Source organism: Clinocottus analis, unplaced genomic scaffold (genome assembly GCF_023055335.1).
Source record: "Clinocottus analis isolate CAN_PGR_092001 unplaced genomic scaffold, fCliAna1.0.p SCAF_11, whole genome shotgun sequence".
Lineage (NCBI taxonomy): Eukaryota > Metazoa > Chordata > Actinopteri > Perciformes > Cottidae > Clinocottus > Clinocottus analis.
In genome coordinates, this window is record NW_027175832.1 from 8337044 (window position 1) to 8353784 (window position 16741).

The 16741-nt window shown below is 42.0% G+C and overlaps 1 protein-coding gene across 4 annotated transcripts in view; it reads left to right on the forward strand.

The window, feature by feature from the left end:
• The window catches only part of carmil3 (capping protein regulator and myosin 1 linker 3), a 75168-nt gene that overhangs the window by 22847 nt on the left and 35580 nt on the right, over positions 1-16741 (forward strand). For all 4 annotated transcript variants that reach the window (XM_068568606.1, XM_068568635.1, XM_068568626.1 and 1 more), the window contains exons 10-15: positions 1828-1903; positions 4057-4145; positions 6899-6993; positions 8587-8673; positions 11820-11929; positions 13876-13953. In XM_068568606.1, coding sequence (XP_068424707.1) covers positions 1828-1903; positions 4057-4145; positions 6899-6993; positions 8587-8673; positions 11820-11929; positions 13876-13953 — 535 coding nt within the window. The remainder of the gene's footprint in view (positions 1-1827; positions 1904-4056; positions 4146-6898; positions 6994-8586; positions 8674-11819; positions 11930-13875; positions 13954-16741) is intronic.

Sequence of the window (16741 nt, forward strand, 5' to 3'; positions counted from 1 at the left end):
TCCTACAGTCGGCCAGATTGCTGTCAAATCTGTTATGAATATTTATTATGCCCAGTGGATGAATCCTAAGACTTTTAGTGCCTTCTAACCTCTCTGACTCTCGTGCCACCAATCAGGTCAGTGTATCCTCCTTCCATGGCAAGGGTATTCTCACAAAGTGCTATGAATATTCATGGTTCCCACATGATGAATAATAATGTTTTTGATGGACCCCCCCTTCTCCACCTCAGGACATTTGTCCATCACTCCAATAAGTTGTACACAATTAATATGAACTCTAATGAGCACACAGCCATGAAATGTACAACGCTCCCTCGTCAGGAGGAACCCTGTTTATTGACACTGTCTCCCGGCTTTGCCCCACATGGTATTAAATAATCTAAAAGGGTTTATTGCCATTTAATAGTCTGAGCACAGCCATGCAGCCAAAGAGACTTTGATTTGAAGGACCCCGTGCCCTTTTGTCTTCTGAACTATCTCAGGAGAAACTCTCTTTTCTTAAACCCATCCCTGGTAAGGTCTAAGAAGATCACAGAGGGGCATATCATGGGCTGACATAACTGTTGGAGCCTGACGGGGTTTACTAGAAGGACACATTTGGATTATAATAGACCCCATTTGGACCCCATTGGGCGTCTGCTCAGGTCGACATGTTCTCACATTTTCAGTCGGAGCAGACAGATTGTGTTTGGGGCTTGCATGCAAGAGACCAAATTTGAACGCAGCCTAAAAAAACAAGTACAATAATTGTTTACATTGTACTGTTTGAATAGAGAATGATCACTTTCCACAACCTGACTTCAGTGAGACATCACAGAGGTCAATCACATGTCCCGCTGTCAAAACACCAATCAACAGTTGGTGTCTGTGATGAATCTTGACATGTGCATCATCTGCACACACACACACACACACACACACACACACACACACACACACACACGGCTACAGTCGGACCGGTCTGATGGCTGGCATGGTTATGAAAAAGGAACACAGCCTGTAGCCATTTCACTCCTCTGAGATCTACTGTAATGTCCTGGCTACTGCGGTTATTGGCAACAGGACCCGCCCCGGCTCGATTACACTTTCTCTTCCTCTCTCGTTCACTCTGTGTTTCCACTCTGTCTCGCTTTCCTCTTTTCATCCTTTTCTTTCTCTCTCCGGGCTTATTCTCCTCCCTTTCTGTGTTGCTGCTTGTTTGTCAGATGATGTATAGCAGGTGTAGCAGCAGTGTGGCTTTAGTTGGACCTTAGAGGATTCTAAAACTCTCTCTCTCTCTCTCTCTCTCTCTCTCTCTCTCTCTCTCTCTCTCTCTCTCTCTCTCTCCATCATCTTGCTTTCTTTTCACACACACACACACACACACACACACACACACACACACACACACACACACACACACACACACACACAGAGTCAGTCAGTCTTGTTTGTGGGTTTCTTGTCTGTTTGTGTAGCAGTGGCTGTAGCCATGTTTGAGGTCTGTAGCTGGGATGAAACAAGGCTTTTATTGAGTAATCCACTGACCCAGGTATTGATCTTTACATCTTTTTGTTTATTTTCTTATTCTCTGCGTCTCTCCTCTTCTTAGCAGGGCTGCAATATCATCTTTTAGAAAGCAGCCCTGCCCACATGGTGTACTCCTTGTCACAATGATGAACTGCTTTTTACTAAACGGCGAGCAAAGAAAAAAAGTTTGGCCCGCGATGATGCAGATTTATGGATCAATGACATTAAATGGTTGGAGCAGATGGAGTTGTCTAATTTAAAGATCTGCATTTTATCTCTAAAAGTGTGTGTGTATGTGTGTGTGTGTGTCCATTTCAGGGACTTGGCGGTGATCGTGGCATCCATTGCGTACAACACCTGGTTCACCAAGCTGCACTGCAAGGACATGCGCATAGTAACTATCCTTTTTTCTCTTCATGTTTCCTTTGCTAACCTGTGTGTTATCAGATTACATTGATTATATTGATTACGCTTTTCTTTTATCTGCTCATTTGGCACACTGCAGTACAAATGTGTATGAAGAAATCTCTTGATCTATTTTATTAAATATTCATTATGTGCATTAGAGTAAGTGGTATCCGTCTGAGGTGAACTGCATGAAAACAGTCTGCTCTAAAAGTTAAACCCATACTTTTATAAGTTTTTGGAAGGCATTACAGTAAATTTGTTGATTCTTAAAGCCTGGCAAAACTTGGTTTTCTAATGAGAAAGGTATTCATTGTCCTTGTGTACGTGGAACGGGACTCCTTTTGTAAAAAAAAGTTGCTTGATAGTATTTTACAACAGAATAGTGTGTTCAAAGCTCGATCCGCAAAACTCAATAATGTGAAAAGGACACCGCTACAGTGTTTCCCCTAGGTTTACAGCTTTGGCGGGGGGAGGAGAGACCTCGTCGACACCGACAATCAATGACACAAACACCAAAAGCATTACTATTTCTGTAAATAACATCATTTTCTGACTCCATCTGTGCTTTTATAAATAACAGAATAAAGGACAATAACAATAACTTTCAATTTAACCAAATTGCCCTGTCAGACCACAAAAAAGAAGAAAAAAACTGCAATCACTTAAAACAATGAAAATAAAGTTCAATCTGTTCAAAAAAATCATTATATGTACTTACGACTAAATAGCTCATTTTGGAAAACTAAAAGCAAATTGCAGAACAAAACAGAATGAGACATTGTGAGCATCAGGTTGTATCAGTATTGGTGACTGCAGTGAGCTGCTTTCCTCTACACATCTTTTTAATACGCGGTTGTAGACTTCATATGGCTGCTCTCAGTTCATGCTCCATGACGAGATGAGATATTTTTCCAATTTTGAGAGACGGAACAGCACAAAATACGACTTCGCGGAGAACGCCAAAAATTGCCGAGTCGCGCATGCGCAGCGTAATCTGTTAACCGTGAACATTTACCCGAACGTACAGGCATTTCTCCATGTATTTATTAATGACTTAGTTTTATGTCCGTGTAATTTGTAATGTGTGAAACCAGCAGCTCATTGTTGGTACAAGACACGAGCACTTTGGCTCGTTTCACTTGGAGCATTAGAGCTGCTCTGGTTCAGAGAGCTGCTCTGGATCAGAGAGCTGCTCTGGATCAGAGAGCTGCTCTGGTTCAGAGAGCTGCTCCGGTGCTCCTTGCAGGAGGGCTACTGTTGCCATCTTCTACCTGGGAGCGTTTAAAACACAGATATAGTTGTCTGCTTTTCACGCAACATATTTTTCTACACTCTCTGCCCGCTGCTTGGTGCTTAGCGCTCAACGGTGTGCGCGCACGTGTCTCTGCGCATCGGGACGGAACAACGCCGTGCACGATACAGAGAGCAGCGCAGAGGAGAGGAGAAGTGTTCACGCGCGACCACGTAGAGACAGAAATGACAAGCTGTTGTGTCAATCCCGTCAATAAAATACGGCCATTTAGTTTGTTTGATAACAGAACAAGGTACTTTAAATGACGTATTGTGATCTGGCGCTAGAGAATAAATTACGGGCGAGCGGGGGGTTTCTTCAGGGGGGCGCCCTGCCCCCATAATATAATGGTAGGGGGAAACACCGCCCGAGTTATTGAGATTTAACTACACAACTGGTGTTCGATTAAAACAGGGATTCCACTTGGTGCATGAAAGGGAAGTACATGACATCAATGCTTTCCAGCTGAGACTCGCCCACTTCAGACCGACGAGAAAACAAGAAATGGACAAATCTCTCATGTTCTTGCCTTTGCAGAACAGTTGCGTTTAAGGCGCATATGTGTGCGTATAAGGGTATGCGCTGTAGTGTGTGCCCCTTATTTTTGCCCCCAGTTTGAATTCATAAGTAAATTCAAATAAATAGCCTTGTAGATTATGTATGGTCGTATAGGCAGTATATCATGAAGGCAATCTAATAAATAACTGCTTTTAGGAAACTGCTTTACCAGTGTAGAATTTACCATCACTAACACATTGTTGTCTGTTGCTTCTGATTTTACTGCCTGCTTTTCACTTCCCCTGCCGATGTTCTTCCTCTGGTCACATGACCCTTTTGTTTGTCTCCAGGGGTCGGAGGTGGTGGACCAGGTCCTGCACACAGTCAGCAAGTCCAACAGTTTGGAGGAGCTCACTCTGGAGAATGCGGGACTCAAATCGTGAGTTTTCGTTCATCAGCCCTGCTTGTCAGCTCTCGGTTAATTTAATTTCCTCTGCTTTTCTTCCGCTCCTCACACTTTGGTCAACTCAAACACACCTCCACCTCTCCTCTTTTGCCCTTTTTTTTCTTTTTTTTCTTTTTAAGATTCGCTCTCGTCTCACATCTCCCCTCTCCTTTTCTGCTTCGCTTGTATTCTCTCTCCTCACTTCCATCTCTTTGGTCTCACCTCTTCACCTCGGCTCATCTCAGCTCTCCAATCATCCTCACCTCACCGCTCGCCCGTTTTAACCTTTCCAATTCTGTCTCCGCTCTTTTTTTTCTCTCTCTCTCGCACCTCTCTTAACCTCCACTCTTTCATCCAATAAAGGTCCCTCCTGTCTGCCCGTGGCAGGTGTATTGTTTCCCCATTAGTAAAATCTTGGGCTTCACCTGGCGAGACTTGTCACCTCCCATGAACGGCTAGCATCATTTAGCGGAGCGGTTTCCTTATTTAGTATTAATTGAGATGAATTGGCTGCCTCGAGGCGAGATGATTTACTACTGCATAATGATGAAGTTTTTATTCTTTTCTTGTGTTAAATCACTTCTAAGAAAGAGGGCAATTTGTATTGAAGGCTCTCCACGAGCACTGCAGCAAAACACTCACAGCGAAGGGAAAGAAAAAGCCAGAGTAAGAAACCTAAACAGTGTGGTATCTGACTGTTAAAGTATGTGACTTGATGGACTCCAGCTAAACTATACTTTTTGTAATGTGATTTGAATTATGTGCTATTTTAAGAGATTTGAAAGGAACCTGCAGGCACTAATTTTAAATGTCTTGAATTAATTAGCATTTTATTCCAAACACTTATTAACGAGAAGAAGGGTGTAATTACATTAATCCTGACTGCACATGCTCATGCTTGAGGGAAATTTTTGTAAGTGGGGATTCCCATCTAATAAATCTTTCTTTGTTGACTACAGTTAATTATGTATTTGATGTAAAAAGCAGCCTTAATTGTTTTTGTGTCTACTTCAGGGTAGAAAAACTTAACATAACAGTGACATTATCACCTCATACAGTTGTTGTTGCTAACATGTTAGCGAACAGTAGAGTGTTACACATCCAACTGACACTGAGAAACATTAGCATTGTGTGTCTGACCCAGGGGTCACCAACCTTTTTGGAACCGAGAGCTACTTTGAGGTACAAAATAATCCAAAGGGCTACTTGTTTGATACAAACTTCCTGAACAACAAAGTTGCACAGATCATCTTTTAATTATACTATATGTGAACTGTCTGATCACATATCAATGTTAATTATTCCTCACAATAATTATTAACATTTCCACAACAATGATGGAAGGAAAAACATGTTTTTATCACTTTGTTAGAAAAATGAAAATAAAGTTATATCCGTGCAAAAAATAACTAATATTTAGTTACTACTAAATAGCTTATTGTGGAAAACAATAAGCTATTTTTTTGCAAAAAAAAACAACGAATAAGTGCAGATGTGTGAGCATTAGGTTGCATCAGTGGCTTAGTGAGCTGCTTTCCTCTACACTGGACTCTCAATTCATGCTTAATGAGCTGAGGTCTGTTTTCTGATAAAAGACACAACAGCAGAAAGACCTCACGGAGATCTCATAAAGATCGGCTTGCCAAGAATCGGCGAGTCGCGCATGCGCAGCAGCCTGTTACGGCGTACGGTGAACTTTTAAAATCAGCATTTCCTCTTGCGCCCAGAGACTCTCGATATAGTCAGAAACGCCGTTTATGGAGCTCCATGCTGCAGCCGGTTTGTCTTAACCCGCACATACATGCACTGTTAGGCTTTAAAACTGATGGCTGATAACTTAAAATAGTGTTAGCTTAAAGCAGCAAATCCCATTGAAAAGCATGCAACATATTTTTCGCCGCTCTCTCTCTCTGTTCACTGTGTGTGCGCCCGTGTGTGTGTGGTGCTCACCTGTGTGTTCTCACCTGTGTGCGTGCCGTGTCCGTATGTGTGCTCTGTGCGCGCCCGTGTGCTCTCTTTTGGTCCCCATCGACTCCTCACTACTAGTTGGCTCTTAAGCTGCAAAATGCTCCGATATGTTCAGCAGCTAGTTGCTCACTTTGTCTGTCTCTCATTTAGAGTCAGAAATGTGTGCAGCGGCTTCATCAGAGCTTTTCCGCTGATAACAGCTGCCTGCTGTTGTTGGAATGAGGTTGATGAGACCAAAACTGTGAATTTAAAGGCTGAAAAAAAAAACAACGCCCTGAGAGACACTCAAAAGCCTCAGCATGTATAGACTAAACTAGATTAAACGCTCAAACTAATTTAATATTACCTCTCGTAGGTTGATACTAGTGTCAATGCGATATTTAAGTTTTGATACGATTTGAAAAAATATATATAATTTGTGGTTCAGAAACTTTTTGTTTAAAAAGAAGTTGGCAAAATTAGCAGCTAGTGAATAAATTAGTTATATCTGGACATTATTTTATTATAATATAATATTAATATAAAAGATGCGTGCATTTCAAATCAAACCCACTTCTTTTCAAAAGGAACAGTGCTGCTGCTTGATCTAGATATTTTGCACCCATTACCAAGAGTAATGGGGAAACTTTACCAGTTGCTTTCAGTTAAAGTCTGTGAATCTCTGCGGTGGATTTACTGTTTGTCTTTGTCTTCTTTGATATATGTATTGAAATAGCCTTTGTTTATTTATTTTTTTCACAGAAAACGTAATTTTCCTTTTTTAAACGTTTTGTCTCCAGGGACTTCCCGCAGAAAATGGCGTCGGCGCTGTCAGAGAATCCAGCCTCTGTGATTCACTCCCTCAACCTTGCTCATAACACACTCGACAACCAAGGTACCGAACTGCCCTGTGTGAACTCTCCCTCCCTTCTCCTGCTGTGTCTGTCAGGGCATTGTTCACTGTTGGCTCTCAAAGAATTCAAAAATCAATCTCTCGCCTCACAGAACCCTGACTTTCGGTTCTTCTCTCTTTCTCACTCGTCTGCCTTTCATGCCACGTCTCGGAGCCGGTACTCCTCGTTAGGCAAATACTTCTATTTTCTTAACAAATGGAAGCGCTTTTTACAGTTCTTCCAGACACACATGGATGTAAATGTCATTTTTTCTATTTTATGTGCCTCAGTCATACTGATTGCTGGAGAAATTTGTCTCCTTGTACCTCCCAATCCCAGTTGTACAACAGAAGAAGAAAATAAGCGGTTTGTACATGTGTCTGTATTCCAAGGCCGGGCTTTGCATGCATGGCCGTATCACTCATTAGGTAATTTCTTTCCTCCAGTCTGACACATGTCACTTCCACTCGCCTCAATACGTTCTTTGTGCTCACGATTGCCTGTGTGTGTGTGTGTGTGTGTGTGTGTGTGTCTTCATTGCGACAAAAAAATTGCTTCAGCCTTAACAATAATCTCTATAATCACAGTAAAGAATGACCTTCCGTGTTGCTGCGTCTGTTTACAACATTATAGATGTTAGTTTTTTTATGCCTTTTACACATTTCATACACAATCCTGCCATAACCAGGAAAACAGGTTTACGCCTACATAAAAAGCCGTTTATTTTCAATAAAGATAAGTCAAAGGATAATTTATTTCCATTATGCAACACAGGGATGCACAGCGAAATTGAGTTGTGTCTCATTTTCAACACGACAAACGCATGGCAAACAAAACGAAAACAGTAGTACAGTCCTGAAGTGTATTTTTTTTAATTAGTTTTATTATTTTCATCACTAGGAATATAAACGGCAGCATCAAAAACATTTTCTATCATATTATTATCAATAATAATGGCAGCTGTGCGTTTTAATCAAAGGCTAGGTGATTTGGCTTGGCATGTGGTATTTTTATGAGTTTCTTCCTGCACTGGGCACAGTGGGAGAAAGTGAGATTGCTAACTATGTTGGTGAAATGTTATTAATATTTTTTTCTTAGCTGTAATAGTATACATGTGGGTAAATAGCTGTATGTGTGCTTTGAGGACGATGTATTGAGAGAGGTTTTCATTTTGGCTTGACAAGTGGCAAAGCTCTGTGTGGGCTCGTAACTCTTAAAGTGGATGGGTGCAGAGCTCCAAGTAAAAATGATTTTCATTAGCGTTTATGTCAGCTATTTCCACCAGTAATTGATCCCTCGTTCGGTCTGTGAAATGTGTTCCAGAGCCCAACGTGGTGTCTTCAAGTTGCTTGTTTTGTCTGATAATTTCAGGTCACAGTCACAGGCTGCTCCGTAACCAGTTAGTCTCCACATTTTGTGCAGCATTTTATTTCAATAGAAAAGGACAATTGAACGATCATCATAATAGGCAACTTATTAATCAAGCAACAATTATTTGGACTGTTTATCTGTGATTAAATTAGTTCTTCTTCTTCTTCTTCTTCTTCTTCTTCTTCTTCTTCTTCTTCTTCTTCTTCTTCTTCTTCTTCTTCTAGGAGTCTCCAACCTCATTCAACAAGTGTGTCGCCTCAACAAGGGACTGCGCCTTCTCAATCTCTCCAAGACCTCCCTGTCCTCCAAGGGTATGAGTGCTCCCCTCTGACACAGCAGCCTCTAGTGGCTGATCCCACACAAACAAATGTATTTACTGAATGTAAATGAATGTCTAAATACATTTTGTCTTGCTCAAAAACACAAACATCAGAGCGGAATCTTTATGTCAAGGTCGAGAAAGCGGGCTCTTGGATTACAGTGCTTTCCCCTCTGCCTTTTTTATTATTTATTTGGGCTAGTTTTAACTCTCATAGATAAACCGAGCCATGCATGCACTGTGTGACCCATCTACCAAATGATAATCAGGTCACAATCGTAAGCAGTTGATCCTACATCGGCATTAGTACAGTGTCCCAATTTCATTGCTTTTATCCCAAACAATACAGCCATCCACGAGTGTTACAGCAGATGCAAAGGGATCATATTGGTGCAGATGTAAGTCCATACATTAATAGCCAGATTTTAATAGCATTTTTGGTCATTATAGTGTATTTTTAAGGATTTTCTTTTAATTCCATTTATGGGTTCTCTGAATCATTTTAATTGCAGGCAAGTAGCATGCTGCCCTAAAAAGGCAAACACAGCGACTACATATCTGGACTACTTTTTATTTGGTTCATGCAATGTATGATAAAATATTATTTTGTGAAAATACAGTGTTGCCAATCAGTTGGCGGGAGATTCTGTTGTGTGATTTCTGCCTCCACAATACAATGGAGGTGTAACACAGCTCTCTGAGGAAGGTTTTCATCCGGAGTATTTTTCTTTAGTTGAAAACATTTCCATGAAAATGATTCAGTTAATTCTCTGGATTGTCTGTTCACCTCTGTTGTATTATGGGCACTGATCCTGATATTTCACAGCCTGAGAGTCAATTCCACTTAATATTTGTCACGCTACTTCTGGTTACGTTTTTCATTTTAAATGAGACATTGAATAAAGTGATTTGGATCGAATAAATGACTATTTTTAGATTAGGTTATTTTCCCTGAACAAAGCATCCGTGGCATGCCATTTGTTCCAAAGAACATATTTAAATCGGACGACAAGTTCTGTTTTTTACAGTTTTTGGATCCGATCATGAATAATGACTTTTGTGTACAGCGCTCTGGTTTGTTGATATCGGGGCTCTTGAAGCCACTAGCGTATTTAGTTCATCATCTGCTGCAGAGAGACGGCGAGCTAAAAGAGGTAGAGAGAGGCAGAGAGAGGCAGAGAGAGAGGCAGAGAGAGAGAGAGAGAGAGAGAGAGAGAGAGAGAGAGAGAGAGAGAGAGAGAGAGAGAGAGAGAGAGAGAGAGAGAGAGAGAGAGAGAGAGAGAGAGAGAGAGAGAGAGACGTCAAGTGGAAGCTGGCAGGTGAGAGAGTCAGGGCCAGTATTTTTTCCCCAAGCTATTTTGTGTAATTGAAAAATGAGATTTGTGATGGTCTGACATCTGGTAATTCTCCTTGTTAACCAACACTTGCAAATGCGGAAGTAGCTAACTCCAATTATTATTGAGGGAACGCCTCCACCCAAAACTGCTGAACTCTGCTATGCCAGTCAGCTTTAGCCAAAGTAGCAGTAACTGCCATTTGACTTCATGACATTCATGTGATTTGGTGTGATTAAGCCGTATACACAAATACCGTTTTTTCTCGTAAATAAACTATAGTTAAAATGGACAAAAAAAAAGATAAAGGAACATATTTTTAGACAGTTTGCAGACGCTGCATTGTCCCCTTTTCTCTCTGGGAGGGTCATACAAATAAGCATCCACTTTTTAAAGGTTCTATGGGAGTATTTTAAGGGGTAAAATAAGCAGCCTGAAATGGCATGAAACGGAGGCATTACAACCTCTCTATCTGTTGCACGGTGTTGCTGGCCAGCTTGAAAGCTAACCCTACCCACCCACCCCCAAATCCCTCTGCCTCTGGAAAGACTGCGCTCTGCCTTTTACAGGACTGTCGTGCCGAGGAGGCGTTGAAACGTAACTGTAGAGCTGAAAGCTGAGCGTTGTGTACACGACGACCTCGATAGTGTACTACATGAATGGAGAAAACCACAATGGGGCTCCATTTGAAAAAGACAACAGGGTTGACACAGTGATTCTGGAGGAATGCGGTGATGGTGCTGACCTTGAATGGTGGATGCAGGTGTGACTTTGCAGGGGCTGAGATTCTTTTTTGTTGAATATTTATAGATATCTCTCTCTCTGCCGCTCTCTCCTCTGCTCTCTCCTCTCTGTCTCCGAAACACCTACACACATGTCACAAGCCCTCGCTCACACACTTGGCCCACACACACACACACACACACACACACACACACACACACACACACACACACACACACACACACACGTCTCCGAGATGCGATCAGACACACAAATAGGCCGATACATCACTGCTGCTCCCACACACTTGACATTGTCACACGGACCGGATGGCGCCTAAAAGGCTGATGGATAGATGAAGTGGGGGATTAGACGCCCTGTCTCCTCTTCCCCTCATTTCGCTCCTAATCGCTACAAATTAGGGATGAAGAGCTTAGCGCCTTGCCAGCTCGGGTGCAAGCACATGCAGTAGCTGGCTTCACTCTGGCCGACGCTTGAGAGCAGGAAAAAGTCACTTCCCGCAACTGCTGTGTATAATCGATGATGCAGCATTGAGTGAATAGCACAAAGATTAACGGTGGTTGTTAAGTTTTTTTTTTTTTTTTGTTGCTGCCAGTTATTTCGTGTCTATATTTAATCCTCAAATTTCCACGCCGTGCTGTGCTTTGCATCAGTCTTGCAGGGTTAGGATTTTAATGAGGGGTTCCATTGGGCCCGTGGGTGTAAATGTGTTGTGATCTGATTTGAGAGAGTGATTTTTCTTTTTGTTTTGGCTTTCAGGGTCCACTTGGATGCTGGAAAAGAAAGTTGCTGGCTTCCTCTAAAAGCTTTTTTTTGATACTAACCTGCCATAGAAACTTAATAGTCTCTGCACAGTTATTATTTTTTTTCGGCACATGGCTTGCTCATCCTCTTTTATGATGGAGTATATTCATTAGTTGCTAATAAGTTGCATCCAGAGCATTAAGTTGGCCCGGTGGGGGGAAAAAAGGATGATTATAAGATCATTAAACGATTCAAAGATGCATTCATCCAAAGTCCTCATGCCTACGTCTCCATTTCTTCCTCTGTTCCCCGTTAGGTGTTGTTACTCTGTCCCAGGCGTTGTGTTCAAGCGACGACTACTCCAACTCTCTGCTCCATCTGGATCTCAGCAAAAACCCTGGGGTTCTGTCTGGAGAAGACGCCACGGTGAGGGCCACAGAAATAATTATTTATTATTTGTTATCATCCACCTGTTTATATGCAATAGTTTTAATTTAAAAAGATGGAAATTCAAGAAAAATAGAATACATTTTGTGTGTGGAGTGACGAGGAGATTGTAACCGTCCTCTAATGAATATGTGAACCAAACAGAAATACTTTACATCTACATATTTCCATCATAGTTTTCCACTGTTTGAGGTTTGATTGGCGCTCTTCTGCATTGGTTTAATGAGAGAATCTACACCACCAGGATGGACAAACTCCAACTTAAGATGGAAAGCTGAGCACTGCTTTGCAACATTAAATCATGGTCGGATTTATTGTGCAACAGAAAAATACAGTTTGAGTACAAAGTATTAGTACAAAGTAATCTAAATTAATAATGCTTTTAAAATACATAGTTGCATTGTTCTTTGCGATTCTTCTTTTTGCTTTGTCGTGATACACAGGGATCGTGAGTGATGCCATTTTCAAATCAATCCACAAATTTTGAATTGGATCGAGATGTAGACCCCTGGATACTCAAGTTGTTGTTTTCACTTGTGGAGCTTTTGCTCTACTCTTGTTTGGGGAAAAACAAGAGTACAGCATTTTCCTGCATTAATTTTACCCTCACAAGCCTTCCTGGCCCCACCGCAGGGAAGCGTCCCCACAGCATGATGCTGCCATAATGATAGGGATGATGCAGCTTGTTTATGATGATATGATGGGTAAAACGCTCTTATGCGACCAGACGCCCCTTCCAGCTGACTTCTGAGTCTCCCACGTGCCTTCTGACAAACCTCCTACATTTCATGTGTTTCCCAGGGTGCCTTTCTCTCTGACACTCGCCCGTGAAGCAGCTGGCAACCTGTTGTTGTCTGCACAGTCTCTCCAGTCTGTGCCACGGAAGACTGGAGCTCCTTCAGGGCCTTCTTGTACACTCTAACTCAGTTTTATTTTGAGGCAGATTCTCCGCTGTGCCATGAGCCCTCCATTTCTTAATGATGGCTTTAACGGTCCTCTAAGAGATGTTCAGGGTGTGAATTATTCTGCAATGTGTTATTCATCGGGCTGTACCGAATAGTTCAAAGCTTTCAAGCTTCCTTTATAAAGCTGACATTCCAATGTGACGCAGCGTAATATATTTTTTTGCATGTCTAATCATTCTGTTAAAACCCAGTATTTCACACAGTTTTTCTGCACAGTTGCAGAAAAAGATTGAGGTGTCCAATTTTTAAAAAAATTTTTTGTCTAGAGCACCAGCACAACTTTGACTGTTTTCTGCAGCCTCTCCAAGCACTTCTTTTTGCAAATCTCTGAACTTTTTAGAGAGACGCTGGTGTCGTCACTGTGGATGAAGGACTCCCAAAGCGGGTTTTATGCCAAAAGAAAACACTGTATGGACACTCAGACTTAGTATTAAACTCTACCTAGCATTGTTTCCGACTTCTGTGATCCAAATATTTCCAATATCTCAAGATCATTATCGTTGTGAAGTTCAAAAGTAAGAATTTATTGGAAAAAAAGACAGATTTTCCCAAATCCACAATATCGTTTTTGTCTCACAAAATCTCACAACCACAAAACAACATTTTCACAGAGAAAATATTGTGTCTCCTGCACGTCGCACACAAAAGGACGCCGTATTAACAGGCCGGTCTAGCATCAATCTAATAGGACCATCAATTTAATATATATAAACACAATAACAAACCATTTTTCTTTTCATTTTGTTCAGCCTGATGATGTCATAGAATAGGACAATAGACATTCAAAGCTTCATTCATCCCAGATGTGTTTTTCTCTTTTGATGTGAAAGAGTCTTTGTTGCAAAACATGAAAACAAGCTGATAAATACTTTTTTCCCCCTGTATTTAAATAAGCACTGTCTGCACATTATATTTTTTAAGATTCATTCCCTAAAAGACATTTTCCTTCTCCCCGTACAGAACCTCTACCTGTTCCTGGCTCAGCCCAACTGCCTGGTCCATCTGGACCTGTCTGGGACAGACTGCACCGTGGACTCGGTTTGTACTCATTGCCTCTGTGACAGCCACTATCCCACCCGTCCCCTCGTCCGATCTCATCTCTCAGATGGGATTTGGGCCAAGCAACAGAAGGGAGGGGGGGGGGGGGGGGTGTAAGTGTCCTGAATATGAATGGCCCACCACACAAAAACAATGTTACCTCAGTAGACACAGAGTCTTTTTTGGAGCTCCTTTGTGCATGAAGCGTTGGGTGATGGTATGGCTCTTTAAATGTCCTCCAACAGAAATGTATAGCCTCCTGTAAAGTACATCAATGACGCATTGTACGATGAGCATACAGGACCCTTTTGTTCCACGGCTTTGTTCACATCTTTGTCACTTCAGAAGGACGACTTTGTCTGTGTCTAAATTTAGCGTGTCTGACACTGTGACAAAACAGTGTCCTGCCGCATTAGCAACTCCGAGTAACGGGTGAGAGAATGACGGAGCCTTTTCTCTGAAAGAATTCAAGGGGCCGCGCTTGGAACGCGTGCGCCACCGCTGGTTACCGCTGAGATGGCAGTTTTTCCTGGTTTCGTGGGAACATGTTGAAAGTCACGACCGAAGACGGGGGCGCTTTTGGTCACCCTGCGGAAGAACAAACACTGAACACTGAACGGGAGGTCACGTTCAGTGTTGATTGTCTCGTCGGTACTGCATTGCTGCTGATGGGACCACCTGCGATGAAACAGACATAAATATCTTATTTCATTGTGTTCCCCGCTGCTTGGGGGGAGGTTAAGAGGTCAGACTCGGCTCGACGAGAGAGATACTGAGACTCGTTGCTCACTGACACCTCAGCAGGACCGTTGCTGGCTGACGTGGAGGTTGACAGCAATGCCTCGTCATATTTCAAATCAGGCATGCTCACTGGTCCGCTGGTTTCAACACTTTCACCGACTCATTTTAACGCTGGTGCTGATTCAGTACAGTGATGTAACTTGAAAATATTCAAGTACTGTGCTCGAGTGCAGCCTTGAGGTACTTATGCTTCACTGTTTCCATGCCATGCTTGTGCTCCACTGTATTTTAGAGGGACATTTTGTACTTTTTGCTCTAGCACATATTTCCAAGATAATTATTCAATACAAACCAATATAATCGGCTTCTGAAACATGATGCCGTTCAGTTATAAAAAACAACAACAACTCTTGATCATCAAGTAATTTTAGTCCGGAATTAAGGATTTATTTTTGTAGTATCGGATAATTTCAATAGGTTATTTTTATGTAGAATTTGCTAAAATCAACTATTCCTGATACAAGTGTTTAACCTGTCTCATTTCTCTTGTGTCATTTCATCTTTAAAACAATACACCTTAAACACTGTTATTGCAGTGTTGATGCAGCGCGGAAATGGCGGACTGCGCCACTTACAAGACAACTACCATATAAAGAGGTAATTGTAGAATGTAAACATGTAGTGCAAATCAAATTGTATACCAAAAAACAAGGTGCTTAAAGGTGCAGCCAGTAATTTTCAGACTTGGCAACACGGTACTATTCCAGCCAATCCGCAACAGGCGGTGTTTGCGCCTGTGTGCAAAGGAAAAGGCCAATAATGTCACTATGTTGGGTGTTGACTTTTAATATCAACAATATCTCTTGAGAATCGCCGACTCCACCTCAAGTTGAGGATGCAAGGCTTTTTTTATAACCACAATGCCTTTCACTTTACTGCACGTGTGTTTGCTTTCTGTCCTCGCTGCACTTCACGTGAGCGTTTTTAAACCTCAAGGAGCCGGCAGCTCGTCAGGCAGGAGGAAATAGTCCACCCTGTGAAACCCATCCCCACCTCCTCCCCCCGTAAATGTGGGCCATCAATTTTGTATTGAATTTTGTGCATGAGTGGAAGTCATTGCATCTATTCTGCTTTCTTTGCAAGTTCTCAAACTTTCTCTCCCCCCTATTTCTCCTTAAAAATCCCCTTGAGACTGAAAGAGTGCTCTCCGTGATGGCTGCTTCATGACCTGCTTTGTTAATTGTCATTTATCCTTTCAGAGTAGAGCTGTCTGTGGGAGAATTTGTCTTTTTTAGTGTTGGGCTGTTGGATTGAATTATTAATAGGCTCCTGTTTTTTAATCTGCGTTGATGTACCGACAACGGTCGATTAGTCAATTTGCGTGATGGATCACTCTGCCAGGGGGAAAAAATGGATTTGTTCCGATAGTTTAACCTCTCGCAAGTGATGAGACGCTGCTAAAAGTCTTCCGAGGAATTGGCTTTTGATGCCGATCGTATTCGCCTGGAGCTTTCTCCTGTCCAGCAAACACGCATATCTCATCTTTATTTCGGTAATAAATGGGCCACAGTCAGATTCCTGTATGTTCACTCTCGGTGCTTTCCAGATGCTAGTAGTTTAAAAGTGAGTCATGACTTCACTTTGATGGAAGGTTGATAACCGGCTGTGTAGCAGCCCAACGTCACATTGATCATATAAGGAGAGGACATTTGATTGACAGCACAATTCCATTTCCGACAAAGGTTTTCAGGTTGCTCCCCCCTGGACCATATTTTATGTGGAAAATGACATTTGATGGATATTCAGTATCACAAATTGGACCATGACGATCTAATTTTTTTATTTTGCTGGTTTGGTTTTTAGCTTGATTCTAATTCAGTGTAATAGAATTACTCTTGTTATTGCCCATTTGGTCGCGCTATCGGGAATTGGTCGACTCTCTCTGACGGACGAGCACTTTCCGTACACACTTTGAAAGATTGGTGGCAACGCAGCGTCTGCTGTATTTCATTCAGCTGCTAGAGCTGAGGGGCCTTTACCCTGAAGT